The 20,540-nt window shown below is 42.1% G+C and overlaps 1 protein-coding gene across 2 annotated transcripts; it reads left to right on the top strand.

Moving 5' to 3' along the window:
* The first annotated feature begins 15,643 nt into the window (after positions 1-15,643).
* On the top strand, positions 15,644-19,936 carry LOC308363736 (aquaporin-4-like). Of its 2 annotated transcripts, none has more exons than XM_080836573.1 (5): positions 15,644-15,784; positions 16,443-16,860; positions 17,046-17,210; positions 17,547-17,627; positions 18,698-19,936. In XM_080836573.1, the coding sequence occupies exons 1-5, from the start codon at positions 15,699-15,701 to the stop codon at positions 18,977-18,979; spliced, it is 1,032 nt and encodes a 343-aa protein (XP_080692699.1). In that variant the 5' UTR covers positions 15,644-15,698; the 3' UTR covers positions 18,980-19,936. The 2 variants fall into 2 exon arrangements, with proteins under 2 accessions (XP_080692699.1, XP_080692700.1); XM_080836574.1 differs by having other exon boundaries at positions 15,709-15,780.
* The last annotated feature ends 604 nt before the right edge of the window (positions 19,937-20,540 follow it).

Here is a 20,540-nt window from a genome sequence, read left to right as displayed (position 1 = left end):
GTGCTTATTCTCTCTACACTAACTCATCTCTTTGAAGAGAAATCTTTTTCTTCCATGACCATCAGTCAGTGTCCATCATCTCTTGCATAATGTGTTGCCGGAGAGGACACAGCTCACCTTTGCCACTTCACAGTTGCAGCTGTACAGATTCTGGCACAGGCAGGCTGGGTTACTTGATAGTGAGGCTGGCAGAAGTAGCTGCATGACAGACCTCGTCTTGTCTGGCTCCATTCTGATGCTTCAGGCCCTGCTGGAACACCGGGTGGTCTCTGTCTTTCTCCTCCGCTACTCTTCCTCTCCACATCTCTCTCTCTCTCTCTCTCTCTCTCTCTCTCTCTCTCTCTCTCTCTCTCTTACTTGCTATTGGCTGATTTTGAAATAAATGGGACTTTTGGCATGCATACCAGTACTTGACAGTAATGTAGACTACTCCTTGAGTGACTAATACAGGCCCCATTCTGGTGTTTTTCCATTGAATGCACTGGTGCTGGTTAATCCAGGAAAGACCACATCAAGAGCCCTTGAAAATTCTTAAAGAAGCTCTGTATGAATGAATTAAACTCTGTGCTCTAACAACGACATGAATGAAACTTTTACCATTTTCCTTTCTTTAGGCACAGGAGGTTTCTTCTATCAGGTCAGAGGTGACCTGCAGTATCATATACTATATATATATATATATATATATATACAGAGAGAGAGAGAGAGATTTATACAAACACACAACATATACTGTATATACAGAGTTACTGAGCACTTGTTGGCTGCTTTTCCTTTACTCTGTGGTCCAACTCAACCCAAACTGTCTCAATTGTGCCCCCTTCAATTTGCATACAGACCCAACCGCAGTAGACGATGCAATCAACATAGCCCTTCACTACATTTTACAACACCTGGACAATCGGAACACCTTTGCAAGAGTCCTGTTTGTGGATTATAGTTCTGCCTTTAACACCATCATTCCCGACCTCCTCCTCCATAGCAAACTGACCCATCTGAACATCCACCCCCTCACCTGCTTATGGATTACAGATTACAGATTTCCTCACTGACAGGAGACAGCATGTCAGGCTGGGCCCACATCTGTCACAGCCCCGCACAGTTAACACCGGTGCCCCCCAGGGTTGTGTGCTGTCCCCCCTGCTCTTCTCCCTTTACACCAATGACTGCTCCACTCGTGACCCTTCTGTCAAGACCATCAAGTATGCAGACAACACCACCCAGATAGGTCTCATCAGCAACAACAACGAGTCTGCCTACCGGAGGGAGGTCGCCCATCTAGAGTCCTGGTGTGCAGTCAGCAACCTAGAGCTCAACGTCAACAAGACAGTGGAGATGATGGTGGACTTCCGAAAAAAGGTTCAGACATATCCCCGACTTGTCATCAACAACTCATCTGTCACTGTAGTCGAACATTTCAAATTCCTAGGCACAACCATCACCAACACACTAAATGGGACAAAAACTTTACTCAACTTGTGAAGAAATGCCAGCAGTGCCTGTTCTTCCTTCGGCAGCTGAGAGGACTTCAGGTCTGCCCCCCCATCATCGTGCAGTTCTACAGGGCCATCATTGAGAGTGTGCTTACATCCTCACACTCGGCCTGGTATGACTCTGCCTCTGCGTCTGCCAGCTCTAAGGCCAGGCTCCAAAGAGTCGTACGTATGGTTTTCGTGACTGCACTTGAGGATACATTCAAAGTTATTAAAAATGTTCCGGATTGTCTGACCTTCATGCCTTCAAGTAATGATGGACTATCGTTTCTCTTTACTTAGTTGAGAGGTTGTTGCCATAACATTGATTAGTACAAAAGTCGTAGAAGTAATCTACCATACCAACCCTACCTCTGCACAACACAACTGATGGCCCCAAACACATTAAGAAGGCAAGAAATTCCACAAATGTACTCTTGACAAGGCACACCTTTTCATTGAAAACCTCTCCAGGTAATCTGTTCGAGAGAATTCCAAATTTGTACTTTGAAGAAACTAAAATATAGAACATATTCTGGTTATTTTAACACTTTTTTGTTAACTACATAATTCCTTATGTGTTCTTTCATATTTTTGATGTATTCAGTATTAATCTACAATGTAGAAAATAATGAAAATAAAGAAAAACCATTGAATGAAGAGGTGTGTGTATATATATATATATACGGTGGAATCCATTTATAGTGATATATTATAACACATTTCTTCATAACATTTAATTTAGAAAAGGAGAATAATCTTTGTTCTTAACAAACAGGCAAATCATGACAGATACTCAGCCAAGGCAATGCAAGTTTATTCATATAGCACATTTCATACAAAGAGGCAATTCCACGTGCCTGGCAAACATATTGAAAAAGCACTTAAGAGGGGAATATATATACTATAGGAAGACAAGTTATATAATTATATTCAAAGTAAAGTGCAGTAACAATAGAGTGCAAGTTTGACATAATGGCATAGGCATAAGAGATATTTCTAACCTAATTTTTTTTTTTACATTTGGGGCATATCTAAGATATTAAGGCAGTTTGTGTCCAGTTGCATGCAGCATTACAGCCAAATGCTGCTTCACCATGTTTGGTTTGGACTCTGGGCTCTACTAGCTGACCTGAATCCATGGATCAAAGAGCCCAACTCAGTTTATATATTTTAAACATATCAAAGATGTATTCTTGGCCCAAACCATTCAGTGATTTAAAGACTAGTAGCAGCACTTTAAAATCTATTCTGTAACTAACTGGTAGCCAGTGTAAAGATGTTAGAACTGGAGTAATATCCTATGTTCTCTTGGTCCTGGAAGTTAAGAGACCATTACAGTAGTCAACCTTGTTGCAAATAACAGCATTAATGAGCTTCTCTTGATCTTTCTGGGACATCATTTGATTCTGGACATATTTTTAAGATGATAAAAGGCTGTTTTGGTGATTGCTTTGATACGGTTGGAAAGGATAAGATCTGAGTCTATAATGCCAAGTTTTTCGACAGTCTATGGTTTTTAGAGTCAGGGAGTCAAGGTGTTTGGTAGTGCTAATTTCTTTCTCTTTGTTGCCAAACACAGCAATCTCTGTCTTATCCTTATGTAATTGAAGGAATTGTGGATCATCTAACAATTTATTTACTCTAAACATTGACACAGTGAGTCTATTGGGCTGTAGTCATCTGCTGAGAGAGCCAGAAATATCTGTGTACCGTCTGCATAACTACGGTAGTCACCATTTATCTCCAGAGGATGTCCGGTAGACATTTCAGAAAGGACAGCCCTCAATAATTTATGGCCATCTACTTTGAGGAAAACTGTGAAATACATTATAAAACATAAAACCTGCAACTTTTCTTTTTTCATCTGAGAAGTATATAGCCTTCTCCTCCACAAAGAAATCTATAATTGTGTTATACAGTACATCTGTCCAGAACATGTTTGCAAATCCCTGGAATAAATCTTCAAGTTAGGATTGTAGTGAAGGGAGCGAGCAGACCTTGAACCCAGGTCAATTGGTACGAAACCTACACCCTGTCTGCCAATGCCAGAGAGCCAGTCTTGTTGGTATGGCAGTCAGAGCACACACTCATTCGTAGTGACGGCATTCCGTCACAAGGGTAGTGTCAAATAATTTGTGTTCGGCTTAGATTTCAATAGCTTGGCTTGAGGTCAACCACAGGGCTGAAAGAATCCTGACAACTTGCACAGTAAGAAGAGTGTGGCACCAAAATGCAGACGATACTGGTATAACTCATTCTGCCTGACAGTGTGGCGACTTACTATGTCTCCTTTCAAGAGACTCTAAATGTGAAACAGGGAAAAATACAATGCCATCCTCAGGTTTATGCACAGTATGTCACAACATCGTGTCTCAATTTTGTAGAGAACCAGAAGTTGATAGGAGATATATTTTCTTTGTGCTTTGCATGTCTTTCTTTTTATCACAGAAAGAAAAGAATACAAAAATTCCTCAAGACCTCCGCTCTGCAACATCAAGTGGCCTACACAGAGGAGGTCAGCACTGAGATCTGAGAGGGCGGTGAAACTCTGATGTTCTGCTCTGCAAGTGTTTACAACAGTGAGAACCAGTCAGGAAAAGCTCAGTCACATCTATCAAAGACATGGTGTCTGTCAAAATGTCATAGGCGCTAAATGTCATTGGCCCTCTGAACCAATGAAGAATCATGTAAGCAAGAAAACACACATGCTCAGATGCTTCGCCTATCTCTCCTGTCATATGACATATGAGATGTGTTTGGTGGTCCTTTGATCAAACCTTAATCATGAGCGAAAGAACTGCTTCCTCCATCATTATGGTAGTCATGTAGAGATGCCATTGGCAGTGTCCTTTGTAAGTTAAGTCAAATAAATAAATAAAGTTTTGCTTTATTACACTTACCTCCTTTTGAGTGACATTTTAGACATGAGATCAAAATCTCAGCTTGTCACTTTGAAACCTGAAGGCTGTATAACAAAGCCCCTTTATGCATTCATGCAGGTTATAGTTTGTTTGTTTTTTCACAAACAAAAGATTTACTGAGATGAAACAGTGTATCCAGTTTTTCTTTGCAACATGGACTAAGCCAGTCAGATCTACGACTTATCTTCTTGAAGGCTAATAATAGTGATGATAATAATAATGATGATCACGGAGCAGAGATTACAAGCATCTGCATTCACCTCAGTGCAGTGTGCAATGGGGCCACAAGAGGATGAATGTCAGTGTCGCACCTCTCCCCATGGGATGCCGTTGCTTAGGAACGGTGAAGTGCGAGAAGTCACCTGCTGTGTTAGACACATGGGTATACAGTATGTGGCACTGAAAAATAATCACGGGGGGACTTTTAAATTAGTCAAGGCCTAGCAGTGAAAAAAGATGCTTTGCTTTATTATATTGTTTTCATTTTCAGGGAGGAATCGGGCAGTTATTGTAATCATTGACCGTCCAACTCTTAAACTAAATGTTCTGATTGTGTTTGACTTTCATGGATGTGTGGGAGCCTTGAGAGTAGGTTCAACCTGTGCCCGGAGAAATGGACCAGGGGCCGTATTCACAAAGCCTTTTATCTTACCACTAAGAGTACTCCTAACTCGCGCTAAAACCTTTTACGTAGGAGTAATTTCTTAAAAGTGATTCACAACGGCTCTGAGACCTACTCATACTAAGGATAATACCAACTCCTAAGCTTAAGATAAAAACTCCGTTGCTATGGATGACGTCGATTCTCATGCACGAGTTTAGAAGGGGTGAGGACGGTGATTGGTTGTTGACAGGCTCTCTCATTAAAAACTCATTCGTGACGTCCCTCTAACAATCCCACTATATCAACTGAAAATAAGAGAATAACCTAGGCTTCAAATTAAGTCATATTAAATAGTTATGGACAGTGCAGTTAGCAGAATGCACACGCATGATGACAAGTTTGTGCATCCAACGGGAATGACACTTTGCACGATAAGATAATTAGAAAGTGATCAATATATAATATGGCAATTGCATGTAATCAAGGCAGTAATAATTAAAGCACCCAGCAAACTATTAGGCTATTATATTTCCAGCCCTTGACCACTTCAAATATCAGCACATACGGCCCTTCAAGCCCTCCAATCTTAATTGATCAAAGCGAAACGAACGTGAACCGTAGCCTAGGCGAAAGCCTACTGGTCCCGGGCCAGGACCAATAGCCACTGTCACCCCAGCGGCATCCAGCTGGTAAGTTCTCAAAAACCTGCGACCGCTCTCCGTTGAAATGCACGAGTCATCGGTACATCCAGGCCACGGTGGACGAATTATTGTAATGTGTGTCCCGTCACTGGACATTCCTGCGATCGCCATGGAATTTACTTTGATATTGTGTAATAGGCGATTGTCCAAAAGCAACTGGATAAACTGTTGGATGATGTGGGGTCTACAGTGCGTTGATAGTTTGATGAATTAAACGGCTGACTGATGATTCCCAGTGTCGTCATTTGCGTTTTCCCCGAAGCCAAATAGGCTATCTTTATGTTTCCAAACATTTCACTTCGGGACACATCGTTGTTTAAAGGCGTCATTGCATCCCGCGCTAATTCTATGACAATATTAATACCTTCACGGTTTAAGCAATGTCTTTTATCAATTCCAAGTCGGCTGCAGCCATCTTACGATTTTTTGTGAATAGGTCTTAGTGATTTAGGAGTCCTCATGAGGAGTTTTAAGCTGTCCTAGACTTAGGTGCTACTTTTAGGGATAAAATATTTTGTGAATTGCTCTTAGTAAAACAAATTAGGAGTCCTACATTTAAGACTGACACGCCCATTATTTTTAGGAGTTTCTCCTAAATTCGCCACTTATGAGCTACTTTTAGCCCTAAGATTCTTTGTAAATACGGCCCCAGAACACAATCCTTCCCTGGTCATTGGCTGCTATGGTGCTGAAATGTTTTATGGCTGTCTTAGCTGAAAGTGCAGTGGCAAGGGAAGGGGAACTGTTGTCACTGAGGATGTCATATCAGGTTAAAAGGCATAAATAGACGAAAAGAAAACACTACAGTTCAATTTCACACAGGAGCACAAAACCTTCAATCTCAACGAATGCACAACATTTCATAATTCTTGATGAAAAGAGATCAGAAACTCTTCTTCACTTATAATTGAGCAATTTCCTAACAGGTATTGTAATGCTGAACATAAAATCTGAGCATAAAATGCCTGAGGAACTACCATAACATTGCAGAAAGAAAAGAAGAAAGGAGCTGTCACTGAATATCAGAAGATAACATACAGAGATGCTTGCCATGCTGCACACTAGTTTCGTTCCCACAATGGCATTTTGTAAAGTACAGAGAAATGTTTGTCATAAGAACATTAGCTGCAGTGGTCTGAAAACATCTGGTAAATTATGATACGGTACATGAACAACAACTGTCTACACACGAAACTTCCCTTGCACGACCTACAGAGAGGTACACAACGTCTTCCATGTTGATTACTAGAATGGGAATGGAACAGACACTCTTCCCCCTGCCCATCGTGCTCTGATTTGGGCCACTGATGAGGACAGGGGAGGTGGAGTGTGGAGTATGGCTGAAAAGGATTAATGAAGCTTGGGAGGAATGTGCCCCCTCCGTGGTCTTCACAACACTGGGATCTTGTCAAGTTGTTTTTGCCCCGCAGCACTCTAATCCAGGAACGGGGTCTGTGTGGAAACCGGTGTGCTTGTGCGTGTGTGTGGTGTGTGTGTGTGCTTGTGTGTGGTGTGTGTGTGTGTGTGTGTGTGTGTGTGTGTGTGTGTGTGTGTGTGTGTGTGTGTGTGTGTGTGTGTGTGTGTGTGTGTGTGTGTTCTGATGTGTTTGGGGGTGCGTGCATGTGTGCATGTTTGTGTGTGTGTGTGTCCTTATGTATGTGTGTGTGACTGTGTGTGTCTGTGTGAGTGTGTGTGTGTGTGGTGTGTGTGTGTGTGTGTGTGTGTGTGTGTGTGTGTGTGATTGTGTGTGTGTGTGTGTGTTTGTGTGTGAGGGGGGTGGGGGTTTGTTGTTGTATGTGTATATTTTTTTGGGGGGGGGGGATTTGTGGGAGCTACAATTTGCTGCAATTTGGTAATCTGTGTCTCTCTCAGTATGTGTTTGGGGGTGCGTGCATGTGTGCATGTTTGTGTGTGTGTGTGTCCTTAAGTATGTGTGTGTGACTGTGTGTGTCTGTGCGTGTTTGTGTGTGTGTGTATGTGTGTGTGTGTGCTATTTTCTCCTGTGCCAGCACGATGACCAGAACTGACAATTAACGGTCTGTTTTTTTTGTCTCAGGGCCAATTATTGTGAGTTGGGCTTGGACTCCTGTGAGCAGACAGTCACATTTCCTTCATTTTCTTCAATAAGAATCAAGCTCGGGGGCTATCTTTCATGTGCTGTCTTTGATGGGGGAGGCTGATGGTTTGGCCTCGCGTCAAGCGGATAGATTATGCAACCCATTAGGGTTTGCTGCGTGCCGGCTGACGAGGGGAGAGCCGTCCGTGAGTGGCTTAACGAGTGGGATAGCTCCGGCCCAGCCAAGCATGACCATCACTCACTCGCTGAAAAACATCTTTCTGATCACATACGTCCCACTGAGCTCCCCCAGCACCTCCCTCCAGCCCCTGGGAGTGATGAGGAGGCTCTCCCCTGACGGAGGGGTCCACTGGTGCTCCCCTTCAAATCTCCCCGAGATTAAAACACACGAGCGCCGTTAAGTTTACAGATGCATAGCATTTGTGCATTTTTGAGGAATGAATAATAGATCTTTATGCAAATTAGGGATTCCTTCAAAGAGCAACCAAAAGTGGGCTTTAAACTAAATTGCAAAGTCTTCAGGGTGCTTTTGAAATCAAACACCTCACAATTTATCAACAAAGATTAGTTGATTCCACTGTAAAATACACACATGCAAATAAGAGAGTTAATACAAGCTTTTAATTACTAAATGGAGGAAGTCTGTGATCTTTCTAAGCTCCAGGGTACAAACTATATTTAACCCGGCAAAGAAACCTGATGATGACACTAATTAGTTAGTCTAATTTAACTAAGATTTTTATTCAGATCAGCTTTGAATTGCAAGTAAAATGTACTTTGATGTCCCTCCAATCCCCATAATTAAACAGAAGGAATTGTTTCACACATTGAAACCAAACAACAGCACAGTACCAGCTAGCCATCAGTGGTGTGGACAAGTGAACTACATGCAATTACATTTGTAGTTTAAAATGTATGTACAATTTATGGCTAAGAGTTAGGGTAAGGGATAGGGTTTGGTGAAGGTGAAGTTGATGTTCAGAGAACAATAAGAAAGACTGAACATGGATTACATGAACTGTTAAGTCTCTATTCATAACTCATTCACATTTGCATAGTGATTCAAGTAGTGAAATTACTTTTTTGCCATTTTTGGTTTAGTTAACTACTGACCCCCTTCAATTTGCATACAGACCCAACCGTTCAGTAGACGATGGAATCAACATAGCCCTTCACTACATTCTTCAACACCTGGACAATCGGAACACCTTTGCAAGAGTCCTGTTTGTGGATTATACAGTATTTCTGCCTTTAACACCATCATTCCCGACCTCCTCCATAGCAAACTGACCCATCTGAACATCCACCCCCTCACCTGCTTATGGATTACAGATTTCCTCACTGACAGGAGACAGCATGTCAGGCTGGGCCCGCATCTGTCACAGCCCCGCACAGTTAACACCGGTGCCCCCCAGGGTTGTGTGCTGTCCCCCCTGCTCTTCTCCCTTTACACCAATGACTGCTCCTCTCATGACCCTTCTGTCAAGACCATCAAGTATGCATACGACACCACCCTGATAGGTCTCATCAGCAACAACAACGAGTCTGCCTACCGGAGGGAGGTCGCCCATCTAGAGTCCTGGTGTGCAGTCAGCAACCTAGAGCTCAACGTCAACAAGACAGTGGAGATGATTGTTGACTTCCGTAAAAAGGTTCAGACATATCCTCCCCTTGTCATCAATAACTCATCTGTCACTGTAGTTGAACATTTCAAGTTCCTAGGCACAACCATCACCAACACACTAAAATGGGACAATAACATCACTCAACTTGTGAAGAGAGGCCAGCAGCGCCTGTTCTTCCTCCGGCAGAAGTGGGCTTAAAACTAAATTGCAAAGTCAGCCAGGGTGCCTATGCAGCCGACCTGCGCCTGTGTGCACGCGGGTGATTCCCCATGTTTGCCGACAGCGACCAAGAGGAGATTGTGCTTTGGGATTTTGTTCTGCCGGAGCTGCTGCAGGAGCACATCCGCTTTAGCGCCCCCCCGCTCTCTGGCTTCGGTCCTGGACGAGGCCGAACGGGTGGAGTGTGCCTTGTGGCCATTTCCCGAATCCAAACCAGGCCGACCTGGAAGAGAGTGAGGAAGTAAAGGAAGTGACTCATCTGGCCGCAGAGCTTCTCACTGACCAAGGCGTGGGCCCTGGAGGGCGCCATAGCAGTCCAAGGTCATGCTACCGATGAGGGGAACCAAGGGCACTTTGCATGCCATTGCCTATCGCAGTGCCTCACGACCCAGCACCTCAGCCACAGCTGCGGCTCAGCTGATGGACTTAACATCGATTGTGACCTGCTGATGTTTGGTGGATAATGGCTCCTCCATCGATCATTTGATATGGGTTCTTGCCATAACAAAAGTGCAAATACAGCTCTCTGGATGGAATATGGTCCCAGTCAGGCATGGGCCACATGGCTCTGCTCCTGTCTATGGCCAGTCAGGTCAGGCATGGGCCACATGGCTCTGCTCCTGTCTATGGCCAGTCAGGTCAGGCATGGGCCATGTGGCTCTGCTCCTGTATGGCCAGTCAGGTCAGGCATGGGCCACATGGCTCTGCTCCTGTCTATGGCCAGTCAGGTCAGGCATGGGCCACATGGCTCTGCTCCTGTCTATGGCCAGTCAGGTCAGGCATGGGCCATGTGGCTCTGCTCCTGTATGGCCAGTCAGGTCAGGCATGGGCCACATGGCTCTGCTCCTGTCTATGGCCAGTCAGGTCAATGAAAAAAAAAAGGGACTCAGAGCTGCACTTGATGCATTCTTCCATGAGACATTCCATGTAAAACCACCATGTGATACAAATGGAACCCAGTGTCGACTGTGGCATTGTAGTGTTATTTTTGGCAAGTAACAAAGACAAGGACTTTCCCAAGGTCACCAGGACAATTACTGGTTAATGAATTGTTGGGAACATTTTGAAATGATTACTGAACAAGTTTAATTCTTAATGATTTAATGTCAGTCATCACTGTGGCTGGTTGCACCACAGAATCATTGTAAGAAAAGGACAGCACTATTGCAAGGGTCATTGTGTAAGACACAGCGGAATGTGACAGACCAGTAATGATTTGTTTTGGAATGGAAAACAATGGCAATTAACTTCACAACAGATATTGCTACAGAGATAATGCCTTGCCTCCAGCAGAGTAGAGAGGGGGGAAGGGGTGAAAGATTGGGGGCGGGGGGGGGGGTTCCTAAGGTCCTAAGGTTCCTTAAGTAATGTAAGCATACGCGCAACTAGGTTTTTAGGCCGCTACAGCATTCAGAGGAAATTAACTGGCCGCATATACGTAAGTGGAAACTTGTCAGAGATAATATAAATGGGTAAATATTAGGTCTCCAAACAAATATGTGATAAGCATAGGGCAAGAAAGATGGAGATGGCATGACATTTCAGTCCACCTTCATCAATGTGACCGCTGTGAGGAGATTTCTGTGTTGTCTGAGGCAGCCCTATGGGTCGCATGGTGTAATGTGGTGTGTTGAACAAATGATTAACTCATGAATTGCTCTACAGCTGTTTGCACATAATATCCACCTGACTTCATTAAGTACCTCTAAATTCAACACAATTTTGCCCTTCAGTGTACTGCCTGTTCCCTAGCAGACTTAAAGTGGTTGTGAGGGGGTTATAGTTTCAAAGGTTATAGGAAGAAATTATGAGACTCTATTTAAAAATTGACCTAATGCATTAAAGGCACCCAGTGCAACTTTCGAGGCTTAAAAATAAACATTCAATTTCTAGTCTTTTTTACACATAGTAAGTTTCAATAACTCCATACCATTACATATCGACATTCAATGAGCAAAGATGAGACGTCATTGTGTGGTGAGAACTGATAGAAAATCGATAACAACAACAATCGCCGCCATTTTCTTTATTTTTTGTAACTTACAATAAATAAAGCAGGATTCCAGTCAACGGAAAAATGGCCTCTCCCCACCGGCGATTGTTGTTGTTTACGATTTTCTATCAGTTCTCACCACACAACGACGTCTCATCTTTGCTCCTTGAATGTCGATATGTAATGGTATGGAGTTATTGAAACGTACTACGTGTAAAAAAGACTAGAAATTGAATGTTTATTTTTCATTGAATGTTTATATAAAGTTGCACTGGGTGCCTTTAACATAGCCTAAGACACATACCATACAAGTTGTAGGTAAAGGCTGCAGTGGATCCTTACTCATCAGCTATTGGCGTAGCTATTTCAGCTATTTCGCGATTCTGTATATCACTATATGAGAAACTGAGAGATGGCAATAGCCAAACTGAGTAAAAAGATAATATTATGCCCCTTGCTTAATAAACTTATATCAAGTAATTCATCTTGAATACAAATTTTCTAGGGTATCACTGAAGGTTTTGCCAGTTCATATATCTAAGCTCTTTATTGGAAGACCACCAAATGGCAATATCCATGTGAAAGTGATCGTTGGGTCACAGCAGTGGAAAAATCACTGTTGCGATGTCGTTCATTGTAGGATATCCTCAGATCTCATCATCTGATCTCACACAAGACATTCTCAAATCTCAGGAAAAGCCTTCTCAGGTCTTCTGATCAAAGTGAATTTGTTCCTCATACTTCAAGGCCTTCGGCCTCGGGGGAAAAAAAGGTTGTCACACATTTGAAAATGCTGCAGAAAAAAACTGTTCAAATGACAAATCAGCTTTGGCCAGAAACAGCACTCAGGCAAACGTCCACAAACAGACCACATTCAGGAGAAGAGAGAACTAATGATGTGCTTTTACATGAATTTTAAACATGGAAAATGTAAATGATAACAGCTGTCAGGATGTCCAAATGTCTGCAAATATTGAAAGAGGCTGAGGCAAAGAACTCCACGACATGAATCAGAGTGAAGTTCCCTCCACTAAATCGAATATTTTCATGTATCCTGACACTTCAAAGGCTGTTAGCCCACTTATACCCAGGTTAGCACACATACATTTAGGACTGTGGTGTAGGTATGGTAGGTATTCATGGTAGGTTTATCACTCTTTCTGCCTCCATCAAAGGGACAAGGTAAATTGAAAATGATTTCCATTATTCAGTGTGGAATGAATGGAGAATGCATGCATTCCATGTATAATTGCCAGAAACTGCAGGAAAAAAAATTGTTCTCTGGAAGAAATATGCTGTCAGAAAAGCTCTCATCTAAGCTCTACACTCTCATACACTCTGCGTCAAACAAGGTCAGTCTGAGCAGTCAGTCTGTAAAAGCACACACAGAATATCCACCACCACATTCTAGCAACGTCATGAAACCAAAAGAGGACTGAGCACCCAAAGGAGCCAAGCCAACATCACTGGTCGCAAGGTCTCATCTTTGAGATAAGATTCTCAAATTGAAATGTTTGTCGCAATCCCTCAGGAATGGTAAAGTGAGTCTTGTTCTTTTGAGTCATGACCCACATCTGGTCGATGTGAACCGCTTCTCCAGCAATAACAACAAAGATGCAAGACATGATATGTGCTAAGCGATACATGTGAATTCCTTACCTCTAGAAATGCAAAATATTGAGTTTGCATAAGATAAACTCTACAAAACCTCCTTGCTTTTCAGATAAAATTACATTATCAGTTTTCAATCAGTGTTGTGATATGATCTGTGATTTGTGTACGGTCAAGGAAAGCAAATACTATGCCAATGTCATTATACAGTATCAGTGTCCTGACGGTCATTCCTCCAGTGTCCATTAACCAAGGAAAGTCCTTCAAGCTAAAATTAATCTATGGGTCCATCAACTAAGTAAGCGTCTTCCTAGGTTTCCCAGATAACCCTATTGAGCACTTTATTGTTATTTACTTCAGTAAGAATGGCCAGTTCTGTCTTTCTGGCTTTGTCAATAAAGTTATCTCTGTGACCGTAGACCACGTAAAGAAATGTGACAGGGGCAAAAATATGGGCTCCTCCCTGAGTAGCTGTACAGGTCAGAGTTCAAATTTTACCTCTCATACACACACAATGTGCTTTAACATTTAAAATGTGATGTTGCTTGTGTTCCTTTTTAATGGAGCACATTCAGTTTTGTATCACTTACTCATAGGAACATTTTAATTCTCAACAGTGGGTCTTTGACAGCTCAGGGGACCGAGGTGTGATTTGTATTGTTTTATTTATGTATCAATTTAATCACAGACATTTCTCATAAACTTCCGTAAGAGAAACAATTTGAGACAAAAGTGAGATGAGACACAGAATTGTAAAAACCTACTGCAGTTGACCGAAAGCTCTTTGCTACCCCTGTTCACAACAGCTTTGAACAGTCTTCTAGTCAAGTTAAATACACATTTGTGCCCCCTTCCTCCACATAACACACCTGTCTCTTGTCTTAAGAAAGAAACAGAGGAGATAATATTGAGATGTCTAAACATTTAGTAAAACTGAGTATGATTTATGACCCTATTGATATACTGTATCTCCTATCACTCCATAAGATAGATTTGGATCGTATAGAATACTGAGAACCAGGAGACTTAAATCAAAATCCACTTTTAAGTTTCATTTTATCTCATTGTTGTCTAGGAGACGCTACTACACTATTGACGCTAATACACTATCTCGTTGTTGTCTAGGAGACGCTAATGTCACTATGTACACTAATTTCACCTCACATTCTGTAATCAAACTGTAATCACAAACTGTATGTGAGAGGTAAATAAGGTAATTATGAGAGGTTAAAAAAGAGAATAAGGCTAGATTGTGACCTGCTAGAGTGATCAGAGCATTACACTGGGTTCACTGCTCCAGCCTACCTCTAGGTTCAATGCACTACCCAAACATGAGCTAGTAGGCCTGATACATGTATGTGTTGCTTCTTCACGGAAGCATTAAAACTCAACCGTGCTTTACCTTTAGAACTATGAAACTGTATTGTGCTAGTGAGTTTTTACTGGATGACTCATTATGGCGGCATTGCAGTTTATGCCTAGAGTTTTCTCTTCTGGAGAAGTAGCAAGACATCCATCTAGGCTAATTGTGTGATTTAAAAAGACAGAAGATGTCTTATTGTTATTTCAGTGAATAGGCTTTGGACTATGGAAGGCTTAGCAAGATGGCAAATAAATAGCAAATTAAATAGTCCATCAAGTAGGGTGCCGTCTCTGTTTACCATAACTCCATATCAGCATGGCCCAGTGTAGCATATATGAATCTTGTCCTTGACCTCTCACTTTTATTTACCTCACACATACAGTTTTTGTTTACATTGCAGAATGTGATCGGTAAAAAAAGTGTACACAAGTGTTAGAAAACAGTGTGAGTAAGAGTAATAAAAAAAGGAACATATGCAAGGTACAATGGTGAATGTAAACACACATTGTATGTGTGTGAGAGGTAAAGTCTGAATTGCTGCCTTCACTGCCTGTCATACTCATATGCATTTGTATTCAGTAAAAATGTACACAAGTAAATGTTCAGTCCTCGAAATAGCTTAAAAATAATGAGCAAATCATAGGTATTTCTTACTTGCCTTCATCTTTACCTGGATTGCTTTTACATACACTGTTGATAGGCTACTAATATTATAGTCAGTTCACTCTTTGATCACAAACTCAAGGGTTAACTAACTTGCTTACAAACATTTAATAAATCATTTCCGGCAAGAAATAACTGTCACATATTGTACCCATACTTATGACCAGTTTCTAAGTCTATTACATGTAATGTGTCTCCATTCACCTGCATTTATGTATTTTTATGTATTTTATGCTTTGCGTATCCAGCTTTGTAATTGTTTTTCTAAACTTCTGAGGAAAATGTTTGCTAATAACGGTTCCACGTGCAAGTTTTTTCGAGGGGCGTAGCGCCTGTGATTGCGCAAAGTAGTCTCCTCCTCCTTAACCCCAGCTCCTTGCTTAATGCTCCAGGGTGATGCCCCGTTGCTAACGCAATAAATTTCCAGGAGGGCAACTCATCGCATAATGTGTGGAACGCGGTCTTCTTCTAGTGCACCCTGGGCTCTCTCCTCACCTCCTTTACTTCACCGCTGTACACCAGACAGTTGTCCGTAAGAGAAATCTTCATTTGGGTTGTGTTACTGTGCTGCTAATTATGTTGTTCTGAAGGCCTGGTGTTAATGAATAGAAGTAACGTTACAGTTTGGGTATTCTATTATACTGATCACAATAGGATGTTTTAGCAGTTATGTTTGTCGTTGACTCGAGAGTGAACACATTTTTGGTCGCATAACACGTCCCATGTTATTGTATTTTAAGCAGACATAAAATGTTAACTTAACAGTATCATGCATGTTCCATGAAGTGATTCTGTAGCTGCCTATTTTACGTGTTTGTCTTAACCTGAGGCTTTTACCTTTGTCAGTATGTTTTAATGAAACTTATTCTGTTCTGTCTATACCGACGTGAATGCCTGCAAAGGAAATTCATATATGTGCACTCCCACCACACTCAAACTGGGAGAGAAAGAGTTTAATGGGTGTGAGAAGACTTTATGTAAGATTAGCAGTTAATTACACCCTAGCAGTCAACCCAGTTACTATCTGATCTGATTGTAATCATCATTACCATCATTATACTTACTACATGACTTCCAAATGCAATATTGTTTTACTACACGTTGGGATTCAAATCAAATAAAAGGTTCTTGCTTCACTTATGTGGACTGTCACCTCACTCTCCTTCTCCTTCTCTTTCTTCTCAATGCAGTGGGTGCCAACCCTCGTGCAAGCTTGAGAGAGTCATGGCAGCATTCAAAGGGATATGGACCAAGGGGTTCTGGCGGGCTGTGTCTGGAGAGTTCTTGGCCACGCTGATTTTTGTGCTTCTTAGCCTCGGCTCGACCATCAACTGGGCCGCGAAGCAGGAAAACCCTCCCCCGGCTGACCTGGTGCTGATATCACTCTGTTTCGGCCTCAGCATCGCTACCATGGTGCAGTGCTTCGGCCACATCAGCGGCTGCCACATCAACCCAGCAGTCACTGCAGCCATGGTGGTCACCAGGAAGCTGAGCCTGGCCAAGGCTTTTTTCTACGTGGTGGCACAGTGTCTTGGAGCCATAGCAGGGTCTGGAATACTCTACCTGGTCACTCCCAATACCGTGAGAGGAGGCCTCGGAGTAACCGCGGTGAGCATTTTGGTGATGCTTTCTTGGTTCTTGCATCCTGAAACTTAAGCAATGTTTCTAAATGCAGGGAGAAAATAAACCGTGATCTTAGCACAATTACAGTGATATAAATTGAGATGCGCCTGGTTCATCAAAACTATGACATAATTAAACTGTTTTCTTTTTTTCGTTGTTTGTTCGTGCAGGTAAACTCCAACCTATCAGTGGGGCATGCTCTTGTTGTTGAACTCTTCATCACCTTTGAGCTTGTCTTCACCGTCTTTGCTACATGTGATCCTAAACGGAATGACTTGAAAGGGTCAGCTGGACTAGCCATAGGATTTGCTGTATGCATTGGTCATCTATTTGCAGTAAGTTAGTACATTTCAGGTCCCTGTAGACAGCACATGGATGCTCAGTGTGGAGCTTGTCTTAAGATAAAAGAGAGATGTGTGAAGACAATATATATATAACAAATTCTGTATAAATAAGTTATCATATTTGCACACCAGTAATTGGACGCCGGACAAGAAGCTGTGACAAAGTATTAATATGTAATTCATATCACCTTCAGTTGTCTATATACTTCAGAGAATCTCAGAGATGCATCAATGCGTGCTCTCACCTGAGATGCAATACCAGCTTTAATGGGATTGAATGGGATTGATCTCTAGAGAACATCCTTAATGTGTCTCTCTTGTTTACAGATCCCTTACACTGGTGCCAGCATGAACCCTGCACGCTCCTTTGGGCCTGTAGTCGTCACTGGGAACTGGGAAAACCACTGGGTAAGGAAGAAACCTGATGGCAGTACAGTGTTTTGGAAGTGTTACCCTCCTTGACTGGTCCTTCTCTAGCGATGCTTGGGAATGCATAGCTGAGGGATTTAAATTATTCTGGTCAAACATGTTATGTTATTGTCAGCTTTTTAAAAGAATATAGTGCATAGTGCATAGTGCCTAGTGCATAATTACACCATTGAGCCAACTTGGTTACAGTGAACCCAGTAACTCAATAAGGTCAGTGCCATGTAATAATACTGAAAGCAAAGCTTGGGCCAGCTCTACTCAAGGACATCTTTACCGCTCACCAAGGACATGGTGTGGTTAGTAACACTGTTAAATCTTAATAGATTTACTTTTATACTATTCATTTTTCAAGGACATCCATTACGTGGCTTGTTCTCCAAACCTTGGAAGGAGAAGTATCGACCCAGATTAGGAAAAGCAGTTCCAGTGGCTCTACTCCAGAATGTTTGAGTACAGAATCAAATATCAAAACAGGAAAAGCGCTGGTAAACAAAGAAAAAGAACTTTGAAATCTCTGCATATAAAGTTGTGTCTGCACAACTAACCGTTTAAAACTTCCCATTACACACCAGTAGCCCCAGTTACGCATGTCTATGTGCTGCCATTACTGACCCCTACTGAACCCTGTGTGTCCTGCTTCAGCCCCTGCTAAAGAGAGGGGGTAGACATGGAGAAGAAAAGTTTGTCAAGTAGATTGTGACACTTGGGTGGGCCACTGGCATAAATAGAGACAGGGCTGGCCGTGCTAAAACAGGTGTCATATTCCTCCACCCTTCTGTGACAGATGTTTGAGCTGGTCACATTAACAGGTTTCCCTTGCAGAGTACATCTTGCCCTCATTTGTCGAGAGGGTGGCAATGATCTTGTTTAAATATGTCACCTATAAATATTCAAGTAGTAACTAATAACGGTGAATGTTTCGCATCTTGCTTATTCTTATTTAGCATCTTATTTTGATCTTGATTTGTGGAGTTAAGTTAGCAACAAGCTCTATCTTTGAACGTACTTACTGTAAGATTGACATCCCCACCATTATTCCTTGTCTTAAGGTGTACTGGGTGGGTCCAATTCTTGGTGGAATTCTGGCTGCTGCTTTGTACGAGTATCTGTTCTGCCCCGAAACAGCACTGAAGAAACGTCTCAGTGATATGTTTATCAAAGATCCCTCTGGGATATACAAGGAAGTGGAGTGTCCTCGTGGGCAGTATAACGGAGAGCCTGATGACCTGGTCATCAAACCCAGCTCATTCCTCACCACTGTGGACTTGGACAAAAGGGAGAAGCAGGAGACGTTCCGAGAGCCCCCTGGGGAGGTGCTGTCCTCAGTATGACTATCACGTGCACTGGAGATGGAGACTAACCTGTAGGCCAGCGTGGTTTCTAGTCACCTGTGGCCAGGCCCCACCTACCGACTACGCAGAAAAAAAGAAAAAAAACGTTTGTTGTCTCAGGGAGCCATGCCCTGTGATTCGATGCATAAGACACAAAACTTGAGAATCTTCATTCTGCCAGGTCCATTCATTCATTACCTGTCAGGTTTTTCTATTGGTTGGATGATTTGGGTTTTTCTAAATCAACTCTATCTACACAATACAACAATGAACCATAAATTCACAGTGTCAAACACTGAAAAGATTCTCATGCCAAAAAAGGGAATGCTACTACAAAAACATGTACAACCCATCACATTCCATTAAGCCTCATATGTCATCAAACTTGGTGGAAAGTTTCAACCTATTGCCTTGTTAATCTTGGATTAGTGTCTTGTTTCATACATCACATGTCATGACATCATGGTCATTAAGCAAATTACAAACCCCATGGTGTGACGGACAGAGATGAGGTATGCGGGCGGTTAGCGGCAGGTTGTGATTACCATGACCATCTGAGCCAGTGTGTTTTCACACTGGCTGTCTCCATATACAGTGCACAGATTTGGGATTGTCTTGTTATTCAACTGTATCATTATCTTCCCCAGCAACTCCCATAGCAACTTTGCCTTACAGTGTAGATAATGTGTTGTTAATATTAACATGTATAGAAAACACAGATGTGTGAATGGAGTCGAACCCTATAGAAGTGTATGTTTCAGTGTGAAGTACCTAATATGTAAATGTTTGTGTATTTTTTATCTTATTTATGTGACTACGTAAGCTGTGACAAACTCAACCTTTTCACTCTTTGGATTTAAGAAATGGATAATTTTTCAATGCATGGATTGCAGTTCTCAGTAAATAAATAGGCTGTAGTGATGTTCACGGTTAGTCAAAACTGTGTGCACAATCACATTCACAGTCTCTCTTTCTCTCTGCCACCATGAGCTGGTAAAGCAAGGCTTTATGAATAATAGGGATAATGATGTTAAATATATGGGTTTTTTTCTGAGCCTTCCAGACCAGATGTGCTGCATGTACACACAGACAGGGACATGGCACACAATATCTGTATTTGGTGTATGGGTTCATAAAAATGACAACACAAATTTCCTTTTCAAAACTAAATGCCAGAAATTGAGCTCTGCCCTTGCTACAACCATAGCAGCAATATCCTTAAGCCCCGCAACAGATGACACCACAGTTAGCTAACTATTCAATAATTATGAGCTGGCCTGATGCTGTGGCATTTAAAAGCCCCTTAATCAGCTTCTCGCAGTAATGTCCCAAAGCAAGCAGCACCCTGAGCCAAGAATGTGGTGGGGCATGCCATGGCATTCATCTTCCAAAAACAGAACCATCGTCGTCAGCTGTAGTGGCCCAGCCAAAAACACACCCTGTTCTGCATTTGGAAAAACAGGTGATGCTTCTTAGAGATGAATAGGGACTGACAGAGAATCGGTACCTAGAACATACCCATCTTTAAACAGAAAAAAAATAGATAAAATGTAATGTTAGT

This window comes from Sprattus sprattus, assembly GCF_963457725.1.
Source record: "Sprattus sprattus genome assembly, chromosome: 4".
NCBI classification, from domain to species: Eukaryota; Metazoa; Chordata; class Actinopteri; order Clupeiformes; family Clupeidae; genus Sprattus; species Sprattus sprattus.
The sequence above is the reverse complement of the archived record's forward strand: the minus strand, read 5'-3'. Positions and strand labels throughout refer to the sequence as shown.

Excerpts from the sequence above, each read along its gene's own strand:
- LOC308363736 (XM_080836573.1), top strand. The coding sequence starts at position 15,699 with ATGTGTGGAACGCGGTCTTCTTCTAGTGCACCCTGGGCTCTCTCCTCA. Across the intron at positions 15,785-16,442 it reads TGTACACCAGACAGTTGTCC|TGGGTGCCAACCCTCGTGCA; the intron begins GTAAGAGAAATC and ends TTCTCAATGCAG. Across the intron at positions 16,861-17,045 it reads GAGGCCTCGGAGTAACCGCG|GTAAACTCCAACCTATCAGT; the intron begins GTGAGCATTTTG and ends TTGTTCGTGCAG.